This window comes from Saimiri boliviensis, chromosome 6 (genome assembly GCF_048565385.1).
Source record: "Saimiri boliviensis isolate mSaiBol1 chromosome 6, mSaiBol1.pri, whole genome shotgun sequence".
Taxonomy (NCBI): domain Eukaryota; kingdom Metazoa; phylum Chordata; class Mammalia; order Primates; family Cebidae; genus Saimiri; species Saimiri boliviensis.
In genome coordinates, this window is record NC_133454.1 from 60,329,919 (window position 1) to 60,356,972 (window position 27,054).

At 37.4% G+C, this 27,054-nt stretch overlaps 1 protein-coding gene across 8 annotated transcripts in view; it reads left to right on the forward strand.

The window, feature by feature from the left end:
• CCDC15 (coiled-coil domain containing 15) overlaps positions 1-25,641 on the forward strand; it is a 65,712-nt gene extending 40,071 nt beyond the window's left edge. For all 8 annotated transcript variants that reach the window (XM_074400790.1, XM_074400787.1, XM_010334401.3 and 5 more), the window contains 5 exons: positions 516-608; positions 2,440-2,543; positions 19,331-19,507; positions 19,837-19,985; positions 21,458-25,641. In XM_074400790.1, coding sequence (XP_074256891.1) covers positions 516-608; positions 2,440-2,543; positions 19,331-19,507; positions 19,837-19,985; positions 21,458-21,579 — 645 coding nt within the window. In that variant the 3' untranslated portion in view covers positions 21,580-25,641. The remainder of the gene's footprint in view (positions 1-515; positions 609-2,439; positions 2,544-19,330; positions 19,508-19,836; positions 19,986-21,457) is intronic.
• Positions 25,642-27,054: the final 1,413 nt, after the last annotated feature.

Sequence of the window (27,054 nt, forward strand, 5' to 3'; positions counted from 1 at the left end):
GTAGATATACCAAGTTATTTTGTAATCCTTTCCCAGTAAGTATGGGTGGAAATTAGCCTGTTTCCTCTATGCCATGCCAGTTGATTGATATAGTATTTTCTCTGGACTCGTGCCCACTAAAAGCATTGTATAAATTCAAGGTGATTATATATAGAATTGAAATATTAAGGAATCTGACTATATATCCTAGATTTTAATCCAAGCACACTTATGACAGTAATTTCAAGTGAACACTTTAAAAGAACTTTCATTTTGAACATTTTAAAATTTTTCGTTTATTCATGTTTTTGACTTAAACGCTTTTCTTTGATTTATTATTTTATGTTTGGTTAATTCCTTCTGAAAGAGCTTCCTTTCATTTTTTTATTTCTTTCTTTAAATTTGCTTTTTTTTTTTTTGGTTTCTTTATTTGCTTGAGCTCAAGTTTGTTTGCAGAAGAATAGATAAAAATATCAAAATGGTTTATGGGTAGCTTTGGTAATTTTGTCACTTTGTGTGATTGGACCTTCCAACAGGCTTATGATGGATATCAATCAGGATTGAGCACTGAATTCCAATCACCACTGGCATTTCAGTCTGGCATAGATAAAGAAGAAGAAAAGAAAGAGGTATGTAATGATACTGCTTTTGTATGCCAGTATTTCTACTATGATAGTATTAATGTGTATGAGAAATTGGAAGCAGTTTGTTGTGTCCTAACACATAAAAGGCTAATACCACAAATTTCATAAATAAAAGAAGAAAAGTTGCTTGACTCATTATAATGTATTGAATTTCTTTTCCAAGATCCTAGGAGTAAGGGTACAGTGTTGTGAAATCAGTTATTTGATACTAGTAAATTTCTCCAGCTAGTGTATATTTGCCACTGTAACTTATTTAAAGGAAGATTACTTTGTGGCTTTGTTTGTTTGTTTGTTTGTTTGTTTGTTTCTTTTCAATCTAAAGTTTGTTTAAACCAATAGATCTTAACCCTGGCCATGCACCAGAATCAGATGGGGAGCTTTGTTCAAAATACAAATATGCCTAGATCTAAACAAGACATACCAAATCAGTATCTGAAAACAGAGGTTTAGGGCATTTGTGTTTTTTAAAAATACCACTGGTGATTTTGATGCAGTCTCACTATTGAGGTACTATTTAGACCTTTGATAATTTTTACCAAAAAGCCCTGCACTACTCTGATATATACATAGGCATGCTTTTTGTTCACTGAATGGCTTGTGTATTTAAAAGAGTATATATAAATCCAGAAGTATGAACAGATCACAGAGTCTAGTAGCATGTGCTTTTTTTTTTTGAGATGGAGTCCAGTCGTGCAATCTAGGCTCACTGAAACCTCCACCTCCTGGGTTCAAGCGATTCTACTGCCTCAGCCTCCTGAGTAGCTGGGACTACAGGCATGCACCACCACACCCAGCTAATTTTTATATTTTTTGTTTTTTTAGTAGAGACGAGGTTTCACCGTATTGGCCAGGATGGTCTCAGTCTCCTGACCTCATGATCTGTCTGCCTCAGCTTCCCAAAGTGCTAGGATTATAGGCCTGAGCCACTGTGCCTGGCCGCACTTGCTTTTATTGTACTTGTTTTGTTTATGAGTCTGAGGTTTTAATATACCTCAGCCCTTCTACCCTACTTCATGCCATTTTAGGCTAGGCTTCGAGTATGCTTTTGTGATGCTTTTTTTGCTGCTGTTACTGTTGTTGTTGTAATGAGACGGAGTTTCACTCTTGTTGACCAAGATGGAGTGCAATGGTGCAATCTTGGCTCACTGCAACCTCTGCCTCCCGGGTTCAAATGATTCTCCTGCCTCAGCCACCCAAGTAGCTGGGATTACAGGCATATGCCACGACGCCTGGCTATTTTTTTTTTTTTTTTTTTTTGTATTTTTAGTAGAAATGGGATTTCACCATGTTGGCCAGGCTGGTCTCCTGACCTCAGGTGATCTGCCCACCTTGGCCTCCCAAAGTGCTGGGATTACAGGTGTGAGCCACCGTGCCTGGCCTGTGATACTGTTTTAATTTTGAAAAGTTAAATTAACTGTTGGTTCGGTTATAAAATACCTTCTACATTCTTTCTGTGGCTCTGCTTTTATGGTACTTACTATTTGGGAACACAGAGTAAATACAGTATATATCTTATCATATCAAATATCACTTCCTGAAGTACTACTGACAAGGGGCTATACTAAGACAAACTAAATTAGTACTTCTTTCTTTGATTTGCCTATTAACATGTAAATAGCTATGTGCTTGGAAATATAAAATTCTTGTGTATGTGACATCCTGAGTTACCATAGACAGAATGAAATTACAAGTAATTTCTATATCATCTATTTTCGTTTGCTTGTTTTTTGTTTTTGTCTATGGCATAAAAATATTTTTTGTCCTTGGAAATTCTTCTGAAAGCAGAATCTTAGTAATTTCAACTTCTTTCCTTTAGTGTCAAAAGCAGTACCTGAGACATAGACGACTTTTCATGGATATTGAGAGAGAACAAGTAAAAGAACTACAAAGACAAAAAGAACAAAAGAAGAAAATTGAAAAGTAAGTTATTTGATCCGCCCTGTGAGGCTCAAATTGCCAATTCGGATGTTTTTGGAAGACAAACTTTAGGAAAAGGTAACAGTTTTGCCTTCTGATTCATGTTGAAAACAGCTGTTTTTTATCTGGATAAAGTATTGGAAGATGGTGAACAGCTATGGTTTGGTTTTTTTGGTTTGATTTTCTAATAGACTTGATTTTTTAGGCTCACAGCAAAACTAAGCAGAAAGTACAGAGAGTATACTTTGTACCCCACAAATGCATAGCCTCTTCTCCTACCATCACTATCTTGCACCATACTCATACAATTCGTTAGAACTGATGAACCAACATTGACACATTATTATTACCCAAAGTCCATAGTTGACATTAGGGTTCACCTTTGGTGTTAGGCATTCTATGGGTTTTGACAAATACTTAATGTCATATGTCTGCCATTATGGTCTTATACAGAGTAGTTTGACTGCCCTAAAATCCCCTATGCTCTGCCTGTTCCTCCCTCTTTAAACCCTATCTTGTGGGAACCACTGAACTCTCTGCTGTTGCCATGGTTTTGTCTTTGCCAGAATGTCATATACTTGGAATCATACAGTATGCATGTAACCTTTTAAGATTGGCTTTCTGTACTTAGAAAAAAATGCATCTACATTTTCTCCAGTGCTTTTTAATGGCCTGGAGAAAATGCATCTACATTTTCTCCAGTGCTTTTTAATTGCCTAGCTCATTTATTTTTAGCACTGAATAATATCCCATTATCTAAATGTATCACAGTTTAGTTACTCATTCACCTACTGAAGGACATACTGTTTACTGTCAATATTTGGCAATTATGAATAAAGCTACTTTAAAACTGATGTACAAGTTTTTGTGGAGGCATACATTTTTAGCTCATTTGAGTAAATAACAAGGAGTACAATTGCTGGATCATATGGTAAAAATACATTTTGCTTTATAAGACACTACCAAGCTTTCTTCCAAAGTGGCTATACCATTTTGCCTTCCCACCAGCAAGGAATGAGAGTTCCTGTTGCTCCACATCCTTGCTGCCATTTGGTGTTGTCAGTATTTTGGATTTTGGACATTCTGGTAGGTGTGTAGTAGAATATTATTGTTCAAATTTTCACTTCCCCAATGACATATAATATGGAGCACCTTTTCATATGCTGATTTGTTATCTGTCTATCTTCTTTGGTGATGTGTCTGTTCATGTATTTTGCCCATTTTTTTGAGTCATTTGTTTTTCTTATTGTTGGATTTTAAGAGTTTTTGTGTATTTTGAATAACAGTTCTTTATCAATCTTTCATAAACATTGTTTCCCCAGTCTATAGCATGTCTTCTCATCTGTTGACAGTATCTTTTGCAGAGCAAAACAAAGTTCACCTTATTAATCCTTTCATAGATTATGCCTTTGGTGTTATATATTTTTAAAAGTCACTGCCATACCCAAAGTTACTTAGATTTTTCTCCTGTATTATCTTCTAGGAGTTTTGTAGTTTTGCGTTTTACGTTTTTCTCTATGATCCATTTTCTTAATTTTTGTGAGAAGTGTGAGGTCTGCATTTAGAGTCATTCTTTTTGCATGTGAATGTCCAGTTGTTCCAGCACCATTTGTTGAAAAGACCATCTTTTATTAATCGTTTTGCCTTTGCTCTTTTGTTAAAAATCAATTGATTCATTTGTGTGGTTCTGTGTTTTGGACTTTCTATTCTGTTCCATTTATCTATTTGTCTATTCTTTTGCCATACCACACTGTCTTGCTTACTGTGGCTTTACTTATGTATCTTTACTGATACATAATAATTGTACATATTTATAGGATACATGTAATATTTTGATGCCATGCAGTGTGTATGATCAAATGATTGATGTATAGTGATCAAATCAGAGTAATTAGGATATCCGTCATCTCAAACATTTATGATTTCTTTGGGGAACATTTCAAATCTTCTAGCTATGTTTACAATAAATTATTGTTAACTAGAGTCACCATACTGTGCTACCAGTAAGTAGAATTTATTCTGCCTATCTACCTTTATATCCTCCATTCTCACCCTCTGGTAACTATCATTGTACTTTCTACCTCTATGGGATCAGCTTTTTTAGTTCCCACATGTGAGTAGGAACATGCAATGTTTGTCTTTCTGTACCTGGCTTATTTAACATGACTTCCAGTTCCATCTGTGTTGCAGCAAATTACAGGATTTCATTCTTTTTTGTGGCCAAATAGTATTCCATTGTGTATGTATACCACATTTTCTTGGTGTCCATCTGTTGATGGATACTTAGGTTGATGCAATATCTTGACCATTTTGAATGGTGCTGCAGTAAACATGGGGGTACAGGTATCCCTTTGATACACTGACTTCTTTTCCTTTGAATAAATATCCAATAGTAGAGTTGCTGGATCACCTGAAGTTCTGTTTTTCATTTTTTTTTTTTAGAAATCTCCAAACTGTTTTCCATAATTTCTATACTAACTTACATTCCTACCAATAGTGTATGAATTCTCTTTTTTCTACGTCCTCACTAATCTACATTCCCACCAATAGTGTATGAGTTCCCTTTTCTTTACATCCTCAGCTTTTATTACTTTTTGTTGTTTTGATAATTGCCATTCTAACTGGGGTGAGATGTTGTATTTTCTGGACTTGAATATTGGCCTGTCTTGCTAGGTTGGGGAAGTTCTCCTGGTTAAAATCCTAAAGTGTGTTTTCCAGCTTGGATTCATTCTCTCCATCACATTCAGGTACACCTATCAAATGTAGATTACCTCTTTTCACATACTCTCATATTTCTTGGAGTCTTTGTTCATTTCTTTTCACTCTTTTTCCCTAATATTGCCTTCTTGTTTTATTTCATTGAGTTGATCTTCAGTCTCTGATATCCTTTCTTCTGCTTGGTCTATTCTGGTATTGAAACTTGTGTATGCTTTGCGAAGTTCTCATGTTATGTTTTTCAGCTCCAAGAGGTGATTTATATTCTTCTCTAAGCTGTTTATTCTCGTTAGCATTTCATCAAACCTTTTTTCAAGGTTCTTAGTTTCTTCGCATTGGGTTGAACATGTTCTTTTAGCTGAGAGAAGTTTGTTATTACCCACCTGAAGCCTGTTTCTGTCAATTCATCAGACTCATTGTTCATCCAGCTTTGTTCCCTTGTTAGTGAGGAGTTGTGATCCTTTGGAGGAGGAGGAGGAGCATTCTGGTTTTGGGTGTGTTCATCCTTTTTGTGCTGGTTTCTTCCCATCTTTGTGGATTTATCTACCTGTGGTCTTTGTAGTTGGTGACTTTCGATGGGTTCTCTGAGTGAATGTCCTTTTTATTGATGATGAAGTTTTTTTTTTCTGTTTTTTAGTTTTCCTTCTAACAGTCAGGCCCCTCTGTAGTAGGATTGCTGGAGGTCCACTCCAGACTATGCTTGCCTGGGAATCACCTGTGGTGGCTGCAGAACAGTAAGGGTTTCTGCCAGTTTCTTCTTCTGTTATCTTAGTCCTAGAAGGATACCTGCCAGATGTCAGCCTGAGCTCTCCTCTATGAGGTGTCTCTGGCTATACAGGGGTCAGGGAGCTGCTTAAGGAGACAGTCTTCCCCTTATAGGAGCTCAGGTGCTGAGCTGTAAGCTTCACTGTTCTGTTCAGAGCTGCTGGGCAGGTATGTTTAAGTCTGCTCTGGTGAAACTCATAACCGCCTTTTTTCCTAGGTGTTCTGTCCTGGGAAGGTGGGACTTTATTTATAAGTTCCTGACGTGCTGCTGCCTTTTTTCCGAGATTACCTACCCAGCTAGGAGGTAGCCTAATCACAGTCTGCCAGCAGAGTTATTGCTGTGCTGCCGTGGGCTCTGCCTAGCTGCTGTGTGAACTTCCTTGTGCTTTTGTTTATAGAGGGATATCTAGAACTTCCTTGGTAAGGGCAGTCTGCCTCAGTAATAGTGGACTGCCTCTGTAATGGCAGACTGCCTCAATAATGGCAGACTGCCTCAATGATGGCGGACTGCCTCAATAATGGCGGACTACCTTGGTAATGACGGACGCCTCAGTAGTGGCGGACTGCCTCAGTAATGGCAGACACCCTTTCCCCCGCAGAGCTGGACTGTCCTGGGTCCAGCTGTGCTTGCTGTGAAACTCTCAATGCAGAGTGTTTCAGATTGCTGATCTTTGTGGGGGTGGGACCTGCCAAGCCAGATCACCTGGCTCCCTGTTTAAGCCTCCTTTTTTTCAGTTGAATGGGCAACTCTATCTCTCAGGCGTTCCAGGTACCAGTTGAAATGGCTGCCCAGATTTGTGTAAGTTTTTGTATGGAGAGCCGCTGTGCTGGCCGTGCTGGAAACTTGTGGCACTTTTCAGCCCAGGAATCTCCTGGTCTGTGGGCAGTAATAACTCATTTGGAAATGCAGTGATTACTCACCCTCTGCATTGTTCTCAATGAGAACTGCACTGCATAGCTGTTCCTATTCAGCCATCTTGGATCCCTCCTGTCCTACCTTAACAAATGTGATTTCATAGTGAGTAGATGGGTGGACTCAAATTTGTAATTCTTCAACTCCTTTGAGTTACATGCAGGAACATGAATGGCCATTTGGGGAAAGAAAGCCTCCAGTTTACCCGCTTTCTGTTCTTACTCATAGCTGTATTTTGTAGTTGAAGAATTTTGCATACATCCTATGTTCAACTCAGCCCAGATAGCCAAGTTCTAGGTACATGTGCTGTAAGTAGTCACCTCTTAATGTCCCATTGAGCCTAGATGCACATGAGGTGCAGCCTGCTCTGAGGAAGACAAAGGTGAGGAACAGAACTATGTATACCCTAAAAATGGCTTTAGAAAATTGGAGTAAAGAATTCCAGGAGAATGGATACCTGGAGCAGAGTCTAGATTGGCAGTCATAGGCTTCAGGTGTGTACCTTTCCCTAGTCGCTTAGTCTCGAGGACTAAGGGAAGAGATATGGTCAGAGACAGGCTAAAGCAGGACTATTAAAAATGTGGGTCTCATTAAAAATGTGGGTCTCATTAAACATGTAGGTCTCATTATAAGGGCTTCCCTCTTATCCAGGTCTAAGAGTGATTCTGTATTTATTCAGAAAACATTTTTTTATCTTCCATATCATAGGCACTGTCCTAGGCTCAGATGATACAAAGATAAATAAAATTCATTTCTTTTCTTGAAGAACTCATAATCTAAGTTGGGGAGGGAGGGATGAAAAACAAATACATTCAAAAAAGTGATATAATTAGTGCAATTGCAGAGATAGGAACAGAGTCCATGTGAACACAGAAGAAGGGATTAACGATTTTGTCTGGAGAGTTAGAGAAAATACTACATTTCAGTTGGGTTTGGGTGGATAAATATGTGTTTTGCAGGGAAGGGGACAAGAATGGTGAATTAGAAAAACAAAATCAAGGTGGGAGGAAATAATAGTATTCATGCAGAATTTTATAATTCACAAGGACTTTCATATATTATTTTGTTTAGTACTTTTCAACAACAAAGCAAACATTTATTGAAAACTTACTACATGCCAGGCAATGTTCTATATGCTAAGAATATAAAACTTGAATATAGGACAGGATAGTACATATTTAGAATCAAAACTAAGTGTGAATATACCCATTATTAACTGTGTAACCTTAAGCAAGTAACTGTACCTCTGAGCCTCAGTATCCCTAATGGTGATTATAACACTGATCTCTAGTTTGGTGATAGCATTAAAAGGAGAAATATGTGTAAAGTACTTAGCATTGTATCTGACATTTAATAAGATCACATTAAAAAGTACCTATTACTAACATAATGATGGTAGCGGTAGTGGTGGTAGTAGTGATGATGATGAAGATTAATAGGATGAGTGCCAAAAGAGGACAGACAAATGGAGAAAAAGAGTCCAAAAATAATTATAATGCTAAAAGTGAGGCAGGGATGGTCTAGGGAGGTCAAGAAATGCTTTATAAGTAAGTTAATACTCAAGCTACATCTTAACAGTTGGATTGAAGTTTACCAGGTGGTTAAGGAACTTAGTATGAAGCATTAGATATGTCTGGGAAATAAAATAAAAATTTGGGGTGGCAAAACCCCAAGTGAAGTGAGGTGGCAGAGAATCTATAACAAAGTTGTTGAAAGATTTTAAGGTAAAAGTCCTATAATCTGATTAGAATCTTATAAATATCACTCGAGAGCTGCATGTAGAATAATCTAAAAAAGAAAACTAAAGCAGAGTTCAATTAAGAAATTATAGTAGTTGTGGTGGAGGATAAGGGCACTGGGAACAGAATGTGACATAGTTAATAATATTTAAGAAGTAGAATCCATAGAATTTGATGACCAAATTCTTAGTCTTGATGGGTTTGGTGTTGAGAGAGGGGTCAAGGGTAGTTTCTAACTTTCTTCTTAAGTAATTAAATGAATGGTTAGTACCATTAACATAAATAGAGAATGTTCAAAGAACAAAGTTTTCAGGAAGCTAGTGAGTTCAGTTTGCAACCATGAGTTTGAGGAGCATGTGAAATATTAAGGGAGGCCTGATTTATATACATATGACAATAAAGAACTAAAGTTCTGGGAATAGTAGAAACTAAATATTTCTTTAGGAGTTGTTCAAAATATGTTTCAGCATGACATTGGATCAGGCACAGGGCTGCTGCTGGGTGACAGGGAAATAAGCAGAGATTTTGGTGTTCTTGAGCTACAGTAACAGAATTGGAGACTTGAGGGTCTCAAACATTTGATCAGTTTTTTTCCTTAAGACATTTGCCAACGTCTAAGAAAACATGAAGGCTAAGTGGAAAATATGTGGAAAGCAGACTAAGAATCTATTAGTCTGTGATAGTGAGGAGTTTTAGAGTTTAGGATCCACTTGGTTGGGGGAAGGGAGAGAGGGCCCAATGTACATACCAGGCTTTCAGTTGAAAGCTAGAGAGAGCTTACACTAAGAAGATGGTCTAACTGGCAAGAGAATAAACCTTTCCTAAATTACAAAGCAGCCTTGATTCTGCTGATGTCTGGACTAGATTAAGATGATGAGCTGTCTGCTTTCTTCCTAGCCGAGAAAAGTGTGAACTCCCTCTGGTTATGGATAACATCTTTTAGAGCCTCTAAAAAATTTAAAACAATGTTCAGTACTTAATGAAAAGTTTCTAAGTACATCCTTAGAAAAAACTACATGTCCAAAAGCCTAGAGAAAGAAGACAACAGAAGCAGACTCATATGTGATACAAGATACTAGTATTAGTAGACTTTAAAATAATTGATTAATGTGCTCAAGTAACTAGAGAAAGACATAGAGAAAATGGATGGAAATATGGAGAATTTCAACAAAGAACTGGAATCTATAAAATAGAATCAAATAGAAAAACATTATCTCAAAATAAGAACTCACTATATACACAATGAAGTACCACTTCAGACTCACTAAAATAGCTTGGGGAGGTAAAGGCAACAAACTTAACAGTACCATATAGTGGCAAGGATGTAGAACAGCTGTAATTCATGTATTGATAGTAGAAAATGAGCTGTAACTCATGCATATTTAGAAAAGAGCACAAACCCTTTGGAAAACTGTTTAACATCTTATACAGTTAAGCATAGGCCTAGTATATGACACAACGAATTTATGCCTAGAAATTAGAAAAGTGGAAACATTTGTAAAAACACTGAATTGTGACAGAATATATTCCTTTCAAGTGCCCACGGAACATTTTCTAAAGTTGATCTTACTTTGGGTTATTTTTCAGAGTATGTTCTGTAACTCTAGTGATATTACTTTAGAAATCAATAAGCAGTGTAATTCTAAAGGGTCATGGATCACAGAAAAAATTATAATGGCTATTAGGAAATACTTCTGAGAAAATAATAATGAAGATAAATCATATTAAAACTTTTCAGATCCCACTAAAGCAGTGCTTAAAGGGAATGTCAAAGCCTTGATTACAATTAATAGAAGATTAGAAAGTCTACAAGTCAGTGTTTTAACCTTCCATCATAAGCTTGGGAAAAGCTGCAAATTACATCAGAAAAAAAGAAGCCATAGGAATAAGTGCAGAAGCCAGTGAAATATAAAACAAATGTACAACAGAGGAAATTAAAGACAAAAGTTGATTCTTTTGAAAATTTTGTCTTGCCAAGGATATATCACTTTTACTCATCAGTAAAGAGAAAAAACCCGATTGCCAATTGTTAGGAGTAGAAAAGGAACCATTACTACAGAGCCTACAGATATTAAATCTCAGTAAGAGAACATTATAAACAACTTTACATTTTAAAAATTTGACACTTAAAATAAACTTGTGGGGATAAAACAACTAAAATAGACACAAGAAGCAATAGGATATTTGATTAATCCCATATCACTGAAAGGAATAAAATCAGTTATTAAATATCTCAAAAGGAAAATCTAGGTTCAGATTCAGGCTCATATATCTTCACTGACGAATTCTTTTTAAATATGTAAGGGAAAAAATAACATGAAGTTTTACATAAATTCTTCCAGAGAATGGAAAATGGAATATTTCTCAAATAATTATACAGACCAGCATAATCTTAATACCAACCTGACAGGGACATTATAAGAAAGCAGCATTTCAGACTAACTTTTCTTGTGAGCATAAATGAAAAAACCTCAATGAAATATTGGCACAAATGATCTTTGAGGGGCACTGCTGCAGGCCACTGTACTTGGAGCCTCTGCATGAGCCTCCGCCTCTTGCCCCAGGGCAGCTTCTTAACCACCCCTGAATTTCTCCCAAACTATGGACCAAGTGGAAACAAAATTTTTTGCAACAACAGCAATCATACAATAAAAAACCTACTGAAATAAAATATTCTAAGATGTTAAAGAATTGTCTTTGGATGATAAAACAAATAATTTTTTTCTATCTTTCCTTTATTTCTTAATTTATCAAATTTTTTATCACTAGATTGTTTGACATTGGAGACCAAGCAGTATCTGCATGGTCAAGGGCCCCTTGCTGCTGAATATTGTATTTATTGTGCATAAGAGGGTACAAGGACTCCTGAAATTTTCATGTGGCAACTCACTAGTGAAAATAGATTTCCTGCGAGGTGTTTAATATTTCCCTTGTATATTTTTTTTCTCACATGCTTTTTCCCCCCTTGAAATATAATACTGTTGTTGTAAAAGCAATCTGACAAAAATTGTCACAATAAAAAAGTATGTGGACTGGGGTAGGGGATGCTTGGGAAAAAAGTCTTTTATCAAGTTGTCTAGTGTGACTTTAAGCAGAATTCTGTTTAAATATTTCAATGACCTTTTATATTTTTAATGTTCTTTAGAGTTGTAGTATAACAATTTCACTTATCTAAGGACGTTGATGCTCAGCTCAGGAAGTTCATTCTCTTACCTAGGTCAGGTTTGTCTTATGATAGCCTAATCTTTTAACCATAATTATGATCTGATCTGCATCAAAAAATCTTTTCAGTTCTATATTGCTCATATGTAAGCATTTTACAGGCTAGCAGGTAACAGACAAAATAGAAATTCAGTTCAGTTCATTTAACTGAAGCCAACATACTCCTGCTGTGGGTGTTTTATTTCTAACCTAAATCTTCTCATGACATGCCTACCACATGGCATAGTCAGTGGGAAACTTTTCTTTAGCAATACTACTGACCTTCTTTGAAAGCTTTTTTGCTAAAGGCTTTTGTTTTATTGCCATTTCCTACTAGATAATGTTTTTTTTTTTCTTGGGTTTATACTCTTGACCTCAGAAAAAAAAAATGAAGGTCTGATTGCTTTACAGATGGTATCGGAAGACTTAATCTTGTATTGATAGTTGGCAAATAATTAAAAATTAATTTTGCCTTTTACTTATTGAAGAAACTAAATCATTTATGCCTTCTTTGTATGGAAGTTATATGATTTAACTTGAAGACAAAACCACCTTAGCATTCTGAAATAATCATACATCTGTTTTATAAACAGGAATTGATAACCACTTTACCTCACTCAGTTGTTATAAGAACAAAATGACATGATTTCATTTTCGATTTAGCAGCTATTTATTGAGCACCTGTTAATTGGTAGAGATGATGCTAGACATACGGTATGCAAGAAATTAAAAGACATGATCCCTATTGTCAAGGGTTTTACTAGATTAATTTGACTAACTAATGGGGAAGCAGATAAATATGGTCATGCACTGCATAAAGATGTTTTGGTTAGTGATGGACTGCACGTACACTGTTGGTCCCATGAGATTATAATGGAGCTGAAAAATTTCTACCAACTAGTGATGTAGCCATTGTAATGCATTTCTCATGTGTTTTGGTGATGCTTGTGTAAACAAACCTTCTGTACTTCCAGTTGGATAAAAGTATAGCACATACAATTATATACAATGCATAATAGTTGATGATGATAATAAACACCTATATTACTGGTTTATATATTTACTATACTATACTTTTTAATCATTATTTTAAGTGTATTTATTCTACTTCTGAAAGAAAATTTAACTGTAAAACAGCCTCTGTCAGGTCCTTCAGGAGATATTCCAGAAGAAGGCATTATCATAGGAGAATACAGCTCCATGAGTGTTGTTGCCTCTGAAGACCATCTAGTGGGATAGGATGTGGTGGCAGAAGGCAATAATATTGATGATCCTGACCTTGTGTAGGCTTAGGCTAGCATATATTTATGTTTTAGTTTTCAACAAAATAGTTTAAAAGTTAAAAAAATTAATAGAAAACACTTATAGGATAAGGATACAAAGAGAGAAAATATTTTGTACAGCTGTACAACATGTTTGTATTTTAAGCTAAGTGTTAAAAGAGTCAAGTAAAAAAATTTATAAAGTTAAAAAGTTACAGTAAGCTGAGGTTAATTTATTATTGAAGAAAGAAAATTTATTTTTATAACTTTAGGGTAGTATAAGTATACAATGCTTATGAAGTCTGTAGTAGTTATATCATAATGTCCTAGACCTTCACATTCACTCACCACTCACTCAGTGACTCACCCAGAGCATCTTCCAGTCCTGCATACTGCATTCATGGTAAGTGCCTTATTCAAGTATGCTGTTTTTTAACCTTTTATACTGTATTTTTGCTGTACTTTGTCTATGTTAGGTACACAGACACTTAACTTTTGTGCTGCAGTTGCCTACGGGATCCAGTTCAGTGATGTGCTGTACAGGTGTGTAGCCTAGGAGCAATAAGGCTATACCATATAACCTGGTTGTGTATAGGCTATACTATCTAAGTTTGTAGAAGGTCACTCTAGGATGTTTTCATGACAAAATTGCCTAACCATACATTTTTTAAAAGAATGTATCTCTATAATTGAGTGACACGTGACTGGAAATAGACCATTATAATATCATGTGTTTAATGTTACAAGACAATACAGCATGTGGTTAGGAACATGGGGAGATATGCGTCTAAGTCCCAGCTCTGCTACCTACCAGCTGTGTGACTTTTGGAGTTACTTCTGTAATCCTCAGTTTCCTCTTTATTCAATAAGGATAATAACGATTATACCTCATAAAGTTGCTGCAAGGATTAAATGAGGTAACATGTAGTTGTGCTTAGTACAGAATCACAAATATAGTATGTGCTCAATAATTGTTAGCTGCTGCTTATCATTAGAAGGAAAAAAGTACAATATGTGGTAACACAGAGACTGTTTTAAAGCCAAAGTTGGGGATATGGGGTGGCAGAAGGAAAGGGAAGACTTCCTGAGCTGAGTTTTGAAGGTTTTATGGGAATCGTATAGGACAAAATGGGAATTGGAGAGGGGAAAGGCTAAACAGGAATTCTAGGCAAAAGGAATAGCATTGCAAAATCAGTGCTTCATGGAAGAATGTGACACTTCTGAATTTGATGAGATTGGAGCTAAAGGAATGGCAATAGGTGAGCCTTAAAAAATAAGGAAAGAGCATGATAGACTTTATATGTCATGAGAAGAAAATTTGACTTTGTCCTGAAAACAGTTAGGGAGCTCGGTGGCATCATGAGGATAAGATAAAATGACTGTTAGGAGGTTGTTGAAATAATATGTGTAGAGAAGAGAGGTAAAATTAATTTTTGAAAGATCATTGTATTTTAAGTCCTTACAATGTATCAAACACTTTGCATAGATGATCTCCTCTTAGTGGATACAATAATCCTGCAAGATAGCAGTAGTTAGCATTCACTGAATGCTTGCAACGTGCTGGGCATAGTGTTGAGTGCTTCAGAGGCATTAGGTTATTTACTTGTTTCAGTAACTTTTTAAGGTAGATTTTATTATTCATTTCATTTTACAGATGAGAAAATGAGCCCTAGAGAGGTTAGGTAATTTGCCCAGGATTAAGACTGCATTTAGCAAGTGACAGAACTGGGATTCAACCCCAGATTTGACTTTATCACCTAATATCTTTGAAGTTTACAACATGGCCTGCCACATAAGGCCAGGGAAGCAAAGGGGAAGAGGTAGTTTTAAGAGTGGTTAACAGACTTGATAGGATTTTGTTAGAGGAGAATTTAAGGATAACTCCCACAACTCCCAGATTTATGGCTTAGGCCATCAGGTACATGGGGTACTATAAAACAGATTTGCCAGGAAGGTGGTAGAGATGATGAGAATAAGTTTAGTTTGCAGGTTATTGGACTTGAAGTCCTTAAAGGAATCCAAGTAGAAAGTACCAGTAGGAAATGTTAAATTGTTCTTAATAGTGATTTCTCTCCTTTTTGATACATTGTGTTTGTACTTATTAGTGGGTTGCATGTGAAATTTTGTTAGATACGTAATGATCAAGTCAGGGTATTTGTCATTTCTATGTGGTGGGTACATTTCAAGTCCTCTCTTCTAGCTATTTTGAAAGATACATTTTGCTAACTATATTCACCCTACTCTGCAATCAAACATTAGAATTTATTCCTTTGGAAGTCATAAGGAAGAATATTGTCAGAATCTTGGGACTGGAGAGAAGAGAAGAAAGGTTGAACAGAAAAACAGGATCAGCAAAAAAAAGTTAGACTGCTAAATTAGACCTTAATCCTGTTATACCAAAGAGACATATTTCTTCCACCTCCTTGAGAAACTGCACCTCTTTTCACTCCTGAAGTAAATAAACCTGTTTCTTAATCTTAGAAGCAGAAATCCTTTTATTTGAAAGTATTGATGTTGGCAGATTTCTGTGATTGCTTCGGAAATAGCCCTTGCTTTTGGTTCTAGGTCTCTATTTTAATTTAACTTTGTAAAGGATTAGTGCTGTGGTACTATCATATGAAAGATGACTAACAAGAGTTTTTAAGTTGTTGAAATTATAAGAATATATATTTTAAATCCAGTCTCCCTGTGATAGCACTTTATTTTCAGGGTTCTCTTCAAAATGTAAATATTGACATCTACTTGTTTTTTAGTTGTGCAGATACCCATTTGCAGTCTTTTGTATTCTTACCTCTCTTTTCCTGAAAGCCTGATGCTGGTTTCAGAATACCTTTTAGCATAGCCAGAGAATCACTGTAATTGTATTCACACCATGGCTCTAGAAGAAACAGATAAATTGACATACTGATTTCTGACCTTGTCTAGTTTCTATTGTGTATCAGCTAAAACATGTATTTACAACAATGGTTTTGAAGACATTAGAGAAGAAAACAAACTTACAGAATAATTGTTCATATCACTTTTTAAATTTAGCATTATCATTTTTTATTTTATGATCCCTTCTGAAACTACTATTTGACAGTTGTTCCTTTTTTTTTTTTGAGACGGAGTTTCGCTCTTGTTACCCAGGCTGGAGTGCAATGGCACAATCTTGGCTCACCGCAACCTCCGCCTCCTGGGTTCAGGCACTTCTCCTGCCTCAGCCTCCTGAGTAGCTGGGATTACAGGCACATGCCACCATGCCCAGCTAATTTTTTGTATTTTTAGTAGAGACGGGGTTTCACCATGTTGACCAGGATGGTCTCGATCTCTTGACCTCGTGATCCACCTGCCTCGGCCTCCCAAAGTGCTGGGATTACAGGCTTGAGCCACCGTGTCTGGCAAGCCAGTCTCTTTTTACATTTTTCTACCTGGGTATATTCTAGCCTTGCTGGCAGCTGATTAGATGGCACCCATCCAGATTAAGGGTGGGTCCACCTTTCCCAGCCCACTGACTCAAATGTTAATCTCCTTTGGCAACACCCTTAAGGACACATCTAGGATCAATACTTTGTATCCTTCAATCCAATCAAGCTGACACTCAGTATTAACCATCACAACTACTTTAGACCTTCATGTAAGTAGAATCATACATTATTTTTCTTTTTGTAACTGTCTTATTTCACTTAGTGTTATGTTCTTAAGTCTCATCCATGTTGTTTAATGTGACTAAGGCTAAATAATACTCTATTTTATGTCTGTACTACATTTTGTTTATTCATCCATCAATGGACATTTGGATTGCTTCCACCTCTTACCTATTAAGAATTTGCACTGTTAGGAACATGTGTATATAAATATCTCTTTGAGACTCTACTTGCTTTTGAATATGTACCCAGAAGTAAGATCATATGGTGACTGTATTTATAATTTTTTACAGAATGTCGATACTGTTTTCCATAGGGATTATACTATTTTACAGTCCCAACAACAGTGTACAAGGGTTTCAGTTTGTCACATCCTCACCAACACCTGTTGTTTCTTATTTTTTTGATGGTAGCTATCCTAATGGGTGTGAGGTAATAATTTCATTGTGGTTTTAGTTTGCCTTTCTCTGATAATTAGTGATGTTGAGCATCTTTTCATATGCATGTTAGCCAATTTGTATATCATCTTTGGAGAAATGTTCAAGTCCTTTTTTTTTTTTTTGAGACGGAGTCTAGCTCTGTCTCCCAGGCTGGAGTGCAGTGGCGTAATCTCGGCTCACTGCAACCCCCACTTCCCAGGTTCAAGCAATTCTCCTGCCTCAGCCTCCCAAGTAGCTAGGATTACAGGTGCCTGCCACTGTGCCTGTCTAATTTTTTGTATTTTTAGTAGAGATGGGGTTTCACCATGTTGGCCAGGCTGGTCTTGAACTCCTGACCTTGTGATCCACCCGCTTCGGCCTCCCAAAGTGCTGGGATTACAGGAATGGGCCACCATGCCCAGCCCCTTTGTCCATTTTTAATTTGATTAGTTTGGTGTTATTTTGTGCTTGTCATTTCAGATTTTTTTGTGTGTTTCATTTTGGATAGTTTCTATTGTTAGGTTTTCAGATTTACTTCTGCAACATCTATGCTGGTAGTATTCCTATCCACTGTTTTTTAAATCTCAATTTATACTCTTGAAATTGTAGTTTTCATCTTAGGAGTTTGATTTTAGTCTTTTTATATCCTAACCTTTGGAACATATAGAATATAGTTGTAATAACTGTTATAGTGTTCTTCTCTGCTAATTCTAACAACTGTGTCAGTACTAGGTCATTTTGATTGACTGATTATTCTCCTGATTGTGAGTTGTGTTTTACTGCCTGTTTGTGTGCTTAGTAGTCTTTGGTTGGATGCCCAACTTTGTGAGTTTTACCATGTTAGTTGCTGGATGTCTATACATTCTTGAACCTGGTTTTGGTATACAGTCAAGTTCATTTGAGGACTTGCTTTTGTAACTTGGGTCTGGAGCGGTACTTAGTCAGTCTAGGACTGCTTTTTATTCCCTACTGCTCAGATAAGATCATTCTGAATACTTTACCTAATGTTCTGTGGATTATGAGTTTTTCAAGTTTGGTTGGTGGACATAAGAACTAATATTCTTGGAGCTGTGTGGACTCTAGTCAGCGTTCTCTCTTATTCTGGATGGTCCTCTTTCTAGCCTTAGGTTATTCCATTATGTACATGCACCAATTAGTGCTCTGCTGTATACCAGGAGATTCTCTGCTTATCTCTGGGGTGCTGTCTCTGGGCAGCTCTCTTCTTTCTGATACTTTGTCCAGTAAACTCTAATTGCCTTTGTCTCCTTGTACTCTGAACTCCATCTCTTCAATTCATAGAGCCCATCAGGCTTCACTTCAGTTTCCCTGCCCTGTGCCACTGCCTGGAACCTTCCAAGGCAGTAATCTCTGGCAGTTATAGGGTTTACTTCACTTGTTTTCCATCTTTTAAGGAGCAGTGTCTTGTGTTACCTGGTGTCCAGTGTCTTGAAAACCATCATTTCTTGTATTTGTCTGATTTGTGTACTTTTTAACTTTTTTAATGTTTTTGGTGGTTTATGGTGGGAGGGCAAATTTGGTCCCTGTTACTCTGTTTTAGCCAGAAGCAGAAGCCCTGTTTACTTGTAGTTTTAATCTAAAAGAAAACTGTTATGCTAGATTCTTACAGAAAAACTGTTTTGTTTTGTTTTGTTTTGTTTGAGATGGGGTCTTGCTCTGTCACCCAGGCTGTAGTGCAGCAGGACAATTTCAGCTCAGTGCAGCCTCCTCCTCCTGGGTTCAAGTGATCCTCCCACCTCAGCCTTCTGAGTAGCTGGGGTTGCAGGCCTGTGCCATGACTGCCTGGCTACATTTCTGTATTTTTAGTAGAGGTGGATTTTCACCATGTTGGCCAGACTGGTCTTGAACTCCTGGCCTCATGTGATTCACCTGCCTTAACCTCTCAAAGTTCTGGAATTACAAGCATGAGCCGCCATGCCTGGACCAGGAACTCTTTTAATAGTAGCTATTGCTCATTTCCCTTTGAGAGGAGGTAAATCAGCCAGCGGAAATTTTTGAAGATATTCTTGGGGTATTAAACTGACTTCTCGACTCCTTCGTTTCTGGGAATTTCTTGAGTTATTTCGATAAAGAAGCTAATTTTAAATAAGAATTTTATGAAATTCCTAACCATGTTATGATTTTATTCTCAGAATTAAGAAAAAGAGAGAGCAAGAACGTTATGCTGAAGAGCAGAGGATCCTAAGAATGAACTTTCATGAAGAACTGTATTCAAGAGAGAAGATGAGTGAGACATTAGCTCAGTTACAACTTGAAGAGATCAAAGGAGCCAGAGAAAAACAACAACAGAGAGAAAAAGAATACCTGAGGTAATTTGAAAAGGTCTTCATGATATTCTGGCTCTAGAGGAGACTTGGTAGAAAGTCATTGTTATCATTTTTCTTAAAAGAGAATGGACTGTGTCTTCTCATACTTTTGCTCATTTAGGAATTCATAACGTCAGCAAATTTTTTGATTGCCCAGTACTTCTCAGGTGTAGCCCTGCATTTTCCCCAGTGCTTTTTCCCAGTTCAAAGAGGAAGAGTCAAGACCCAGAGATATGGAATAGATTTAACAGTTAAAGCAGGCTGTACAATCAGGGTTCATGCTCACTCTCTTTCTAGTAGTTCACTTTGCCTAATCATACCTTATTTTTCAGATATGTAGAAGCTTTACGAGCCCAAATCCAAGAGAAAATGCAGCTGTATAATATTACTTTACCTCCACTATGCTGTTGTGGTCCTGATTTTTGGGATGCTCATCCTGACACCTGTGCCAACAATTGTATTTTCTATAAAAACCACAAAGGTAAGTTTCTTGAAGGAATCGTCAGGGCCTAATAGCAAAAAGAAAAATCAGTAAAGAGTAGTTATAGTAGTAATTTACCATTTATTGAGTGCTTACTATGTATCAGAGACTGTTATAAGTCATATAACTATATGAGGCAATGAAAATAGTTACGATTAGTTATAGTTCTCTTTGAGATCTATTACCTTTGTCTGTTATCTTTTCAGCTCAATCTACTGTAGGAGGACTTGAGTTCCAGGTCCATTAACTGAAGACTATTAGAATTTGCCTTTTATGTAAGTTAGGACTCTATCCAGTTGAATTCCCTGTTAGCCAAATACTTTAATGGTATGTAACATGGATGTATTACCATATATAGCCACATTAGATTGCTAGTTCTGCCAGGAGGCACTGAGGAAAATAAGAAACAGTATAAACTCTATCAGGAGTCCCAGCTAGAGAAAACTCAGTTGTTCATATTGTCATTAGTATTTCTGTTTCCTGTCCATCCTTAAATATATTGATTTATATAGTGTACAGATTATGTTGCCTCATGTATACACTAGAAATACTGCCAGTATATATACTCCTAGTGCTTCATCTGTATGATATGAGTTTCTTACCAGCTTTCTTTTTAAAAACACAAATCTAATTATGCCATTTCCCTATTCTAAAACCTCTAGGGCACTCCATTGCAATATAAGATGCATGACATATTTGGTATATTTTCTCTCTGGCTCCAGGCCCTACTCTAGCCTTATGATAGTTACCATATTTTTTACTCCTTTTATACCTCACACACTCATTTCTGTGTTCTTTCCTTTACCCCTGTTATTTCTTCACAATTCATCTTTAATGTTACCACTTCTGGGAATCTTTTTCATCCTGTCCTAGGTAGTTGTACATTCATTCTCAACTTAATTCTGTGATGACATTTTGGTTTTGGGGGTTTTCTCTTTTGAGACAAATTCTTGCTCTGTCACCCAGGCTGGAGTGCAGTGACACCATCTCCACTCACTGCAACCTCTGCGTCCTGGGTTCAAGTGCCTCAGCCTGCTGAATAGCTGGGATTACAGGTGTGCACTACCACATCCAGCTAATTTTTGTATTTTTAGTAGATACGGGGTTTCACCATGTTGGCGAGGCTGGTCTCGAACCCCTGACCTCAAGTGATCTGCCCGCCCTAGCCTCCCAAAATGCTAGAATTACAGCCATGAGCCACTGTGCCTGGCCTATGATAGTATTTTGTATATGCCTCTGGTTTGGAAGTATTACATGGCAACTTAATTATTTTTGTGTCCATACTCTTCATTATCTTTTCTGTCCTCACAGAGTGTTTGTCATAATAAGTAGTCAATAAATATTTATTTGATGGATAGCTAAAGTTGATACTTGAGAGACTCTTGGTAGAGAAGCAATACTAATAAGATAGAGGCCAGTAGAGTTGTTTAGAATTTGACTTTATTCATTGCTGTGCAAACCTTCTTTTGCAGCATATACTCGGGCACTGCATTCAGTCATCAATTCCTGTGATGTCTCCAGGGGTAACTCAACTCTTCGAGTCGCGATTCATAATTTTGCTTCTGCACACAGACGGACTTTGAAAAATCTGTAGTAGGAATCTGAAATTAACTGGTAGTATTTTGACTTTTGTTTAAAATCAACCCTGAGAGATTATTTAAGAAAAGCTGTTCAAGTATGTAAAATATATAATCTGGAAAGAAATACTGTCTCATATAATAACTGTCTTTATAATTAGATTGTAATCATTGTTTTAATCTCTGCCTTGGAACCAAGATTGAAATTTGACTTGCTCATCTCTTCTTTCTTGTGAACCATATGAACCCTATTATTTTAAAGCATGATCAGACAAGTAAGGCTTCTTTTACTTTGCTCTGGTCTGGTCAGAAGAGCTCATGTGAAATCTTTGAGATTCTCTCAGTTTTCATCTTTCTAACACTGTATTTTTGAGCTTGCCAGTACTGAAAATGTCTGAATGAAGCAGAAAAGAAAGTGACGAAATGTGTTTCTGAGCATCAGTGGCCATCTGTATTGCCATTCGCTTTTCTAGTTGTACGTAAGAATTAGAGATTAGAAGAATTTAAATTTGATGGACATTTTTGTCTCAAAATTTTTTCTCTCTTTTTTATAATTTATCGCCTCTTTCCTCGTTCAGTGACACTGGATATAAGAATTTTTAATTGTGTGATTTTTTTTTTGCAAAAAAGGTAAATAAATCCTCTGTCTTTTGAGTATCTTTGAGGTGAAATAATTGTGAGTGACATTTGAAAAAGTGAATCTCAAGTCAGAGTGAGTAAATTCCTTACTTCCCTTTTCTTTTGTTTATTTTTATTTTATTTTATTTTTTTCGAGATGGAGTTTCTCCCTTGTTGCCCAGGCTGGGGTGCAATGGTGCAATCTCAGCTCACCACAACTTCCGCCTCCTGGGTCAAGCAGTTCTCCTGTATCAGCCTCTCAAGTAGCTGAGATTGCAGACATGTGCCACCATGCCTGGCTAATTTTGTATTTTTAGTAGAGATGGAGTTTCTCCATGTTGGCCAGGCTGGTCTGGAGCTCCGGACCTCAGGTGATCCAACCGCCTTGGCCTCCCAAAGTTCTGGGATTACAGGCATGAGCCACTGCACCCAGCCTATTTCCCTATTTTTAAAAAACCTGGTGAATGACATGGCTATGGGGCAAATGAAATAAAAATTGCCATAGTTGGTATGAATTTGTTATTTCCTTGCAGTTTTCCTGATACAAAATATGAAAAAGTTTAATGTTATGAATTGGAGGTACATACTGACAGTTTATTTTTTCTACATTCTCTAATGTACAGTGCTGAAGAAGCACTTAGGTTTGTGTTCAGAAAAATGCCTACACATCTAGCAAAGGCTTGGAAAATAGTTAGAATTACATAAACAAGATTGAATAGTTATTTAACCAGATTATCTAGTTCAGCCAGAATTCTTGAAGTAATTATAACTTGATTCAGCCTTTTAGTGTTGTAGTTTTAATAGCTCTATTGAGGTATCATTCACATATTTTATACAATTGACACGTGAAGTGTATAATTCAGTGATTTTTAGTATATTTACTGGTTGTGTAGCCATAACCACTATAAAATTTTTACTCTTAAAAGGATGATGGCTGATTAGGAACAGCTCTGGAGTGCAGTTCCCAGTGAGAATGCAGAGGGTGAGTGATCACTGCATTTCCAAATGAATTTTTACTGCCCACAGATAGCAGATTCCGGGGCGGAAAAGTGCCATGAGTCTCCAACACAGCTGTTTCAGCTGGCACAGCGGGTATCCACACAAAAACTCAAACAAATCTGGGTGCCATTTCAACTGGCATCTAGAATGCCTGGTAGACAGCATCACCCATTCAACTGAAAAAAAGGGAGCTGAAACAGGGAGCCAGGTAATCTGGCTCAGCGAGTCCCACCCCCACAAAGACCAGCAATCTGAAATACTCTGGATTGATAGTTTCACAGCAAGCACAGCTGGACCTGGGTTGGTCCACCTCTGTGGAGGGAAGAACATCTGCCATTACTGAGGCAGTCCACTACTACCGAGGAAGTCCGCCATTACCAAGGCAGTCCGCCCTTACCAAGGCGCCCACCATTACCAAGGCAGTTCACCATTACTGAGGCAGTCTGCCATTACTAGGCAGACTGCCATTACCAAGGCAGTTCTAACTATACCTCTATAAACAAAACCGCAAGGAAGTTCACACAGCTGCTGGGCAGAGCCCACAGCAGCACAGCAATACCTCTGCTGGCAGACTGTGACTAGGCTACCTCCTAGCTGGGCAGGACATCTGTAAAAAAAAGGCAGCAGCACGTCAGAAACTTATAAATAAAGAAACCACCTTCCCAGGACAGAGCACCTGGGAAAAAAAGGCAGTTATGAATTCCACTGCAGCAGACCTAAACGTACCTGCCAAGCAGCTCTGAAAAGAACAGTGGAGCTCACAGCTCAGCACTTGAGCTCCTGTAAAGAACAGACTGTCTCCTCAAGCAGCTCCCCAACCCCTGTATATCCAAAGAGACACCTCATAAAGGAGAGCTCAGGCTGACATCTGGTAGGCATCCTTCTGGGACAAAGATAACAGAAGAAGAAACTGGCAGAAGCCCTTACTGTTCTGCAGCCACTGCAGGTGCTCTCCAGGCAAGCACAGTATGGAGTGGACCTCCAGCAGTTCTACAGCAGAGGGACCTGACTGTTAGAAGGAAAACTAAAAAACAGAAATAACAAAAAGGACATCCACTCAGAGAACCCCATCTGAAAGCCACCAACTACAAAGACCACAGGTAGATAATCCACAAAGATGGGAAGAAACCAGCACAAAAAGGATGAAAACACCCAAAACCAGAAAGCCTCTCCTACTCCAGGGAATCACAACTCCTCACCAGCAAGGGAACAAGGCTGGATGGAGAATGAGTCTGATGAATTGACAGAAACAGGCTTCAGAAAGTGGGTAATAACAAACTTCACTGAGCTAAAAGAACATGTTCTAACCCAATGCGAAGAAACTAAGAACTTTGAAAAAAGGTTTGACAAAATGCTAATGAGAATAAACAGCTCAGAGAAGAATATAAGTGACCTGATGGAGCTGAAAAACAACACGAGAACTTCGTGAAGCATACACAAGTTTCAATAGCAGAATCGTCAGAAAAAAGGATATCAGAGATTGAAGATCAACTCAATGAAATAAGAAGGCAATATTAGGGAAAAAAGAGTGAAAAGAAATGAATAAAGCCTCCAAGAAATATGGGATTATGTGAAAAGACCTAATCTATGATTGATAGGTGTACCTGAATGTGATGGAGAGAATGAATCCGAGCTGGAAAACACACTTCAGGATTTTAACCAGGAGAACTTCCCCAACCTAGCAAGGCAGGCCAATATTCAAGTTCAGAAAATACAGAGAACACCACAAAGATATTTCTCAAGAAGAACAACCCCAAGGCACAAAGTTGTCAGATTCACCAGGGTTGAAATGAAGGAAAAAAATGCTAAGGGCAGCCAGAGAGAAAGGTCAGGTTACCCACAAAGGGCCCGTCAGACTCACAGCAGATTTCTTGGCAGAAATCCTACAAGCCAGAAGAGAGTGGGGGCCAATATTCAACATACTTAAAGAAAAGAACTTTCAACCCAGAATTTTGTATCTGGCTAAACTAAGCTTCATAAGCAAAGGAGAAATAAAATCCATTACGAACAAGCTACTGCTAAGAGATTTAGTCACCACCAGGCCTGCCTTACAAGAGCTCCTGAAAGAAACACTAAACACAGAAAGGAACAACCAGTACCAGCCAGTCGAAAAATGTACCAAATGGTAAAGAGCATTGACACACACAAAAAAACTGCATCAATTAATGGGCAAAACAACCAGCTAGCATCGAAATGGCAGGATCAAATTCACACAAAACAATATTAACCTTAAATGTAAATGGGCTAAATGTCCCAATCAAAACACACAGACTGGCAAATTGGATAAAAAGTCAAAACCTATCAGTGTGCTGTATCCTGGAAATCCATCTCACATGCAAGGATACACATAGACTCAAAATAAAGGAATGGAGAAGTAATAAACAAACAAAAATCAAACAAACAACAACAACAACAACAACCAAAAAAAAAAAAAAAAAAAAAAAAAAAGGAATGGAGAAAAATTTACCAAGCAAATGGAGAGCAAAAAAAAAGCAGGAGTTGCAGTCCTAGTCTCTGATAAAATAGACTTTAAACCAACAAAGATCAAAAGAGACAAAGAAGGGCATTACATAATGGTAAAAGGATCAATGCAACAAGAAGAGCTAACGATCCTAAATATGTATGCACCCAATACAGGAGCACCCAGATACATAAGGCAAGTTCTTAATGACCTATAAAGAGACTTATCGACTCCCACACAATAATAGTGGGAGGCTTTTAACACTCCACTGTCAATATTAGATCAACAAGACAGAAAATTTACGAGGATATCCAGGACTTGAACTCCGATCAGGACCAAGCAAACCTAATAGACATCTACAGAACTCTCCATCCCAAATCCACAAAATATGCATTTTTCTTAGCACCACATCACACCTACTCTAAAACTGACCACATAATTGGAAGTAAATCACTCCTCAGCAAATGACAAAGAACAGAAATCATAACAAATAGTCTCTCAGACCACAGTGCGATCAAATTAGAACTCAGGATTAAGAACCTCACTCGGAATCGCACAACTTCATGGCAACTGAACAACTGGTTCTTGAATGTTGACTGGATAAACAATGAAATGAAGCCAGAAATAAAGATGTTTTTCAAAACCAATGAGAATGTACCGGAATCTCTGGGACACCTTTAAAGTGGAGTCTAAGGAAAATTTATAGCAATAAATGCCCACATGAGAAGCAAGGAAAGATCTAAAATTGACACCCTACCATCAAAGTTGAAAGAGCTAGAGATGCAAGATCAAAAAACTCAAAAGCTAACAGAAGACAAGAAATAACTAAGATCAGAGCAGAACTGAGGGAGATAGAGATACAAAAAAAAAAAAAAAAAAAAAAAAACCTTCAAAAAATCAGTAAGTCCAGGATCTGTTTTTTGAAAAGATCTATAAAATAGACGACTAGCCAGGTTAATAAAAAAGAAAAGAGAGAAGAATAAAATAGATGCAATAAAACATGATAAAGGGGATATTACCACTGATTCCACAGAAATACAAACTACCATCACAGATTACTACAAACAACTCTATGCACATAAACCAACAAACCTGGAAGAAATGGATACATTCCTGGACATTTGCACCCTCCCAAGCCTAAACCAGGAAGAAGTCAAAACCCTGAATAGACCAATAACAGGGCTGAAGTTGAGGCAGCAATTAATAACCTACCAACCAAAAAAACCCAGGTCCAGATGGGTTCATAGCCAGATTCTACCAGACGTACAAAGAGGAGCTGGTCTCACTCCTTCTGAAACTATTCCAAAAAAATCCCAAAAGAGACACTCCTTCCCAAATCATTTTATGAGACCAACATCCTGATACCAAACGCCAGCAGAGACTCAACAAGAAAAGAGAACTTCAGGCCAATATC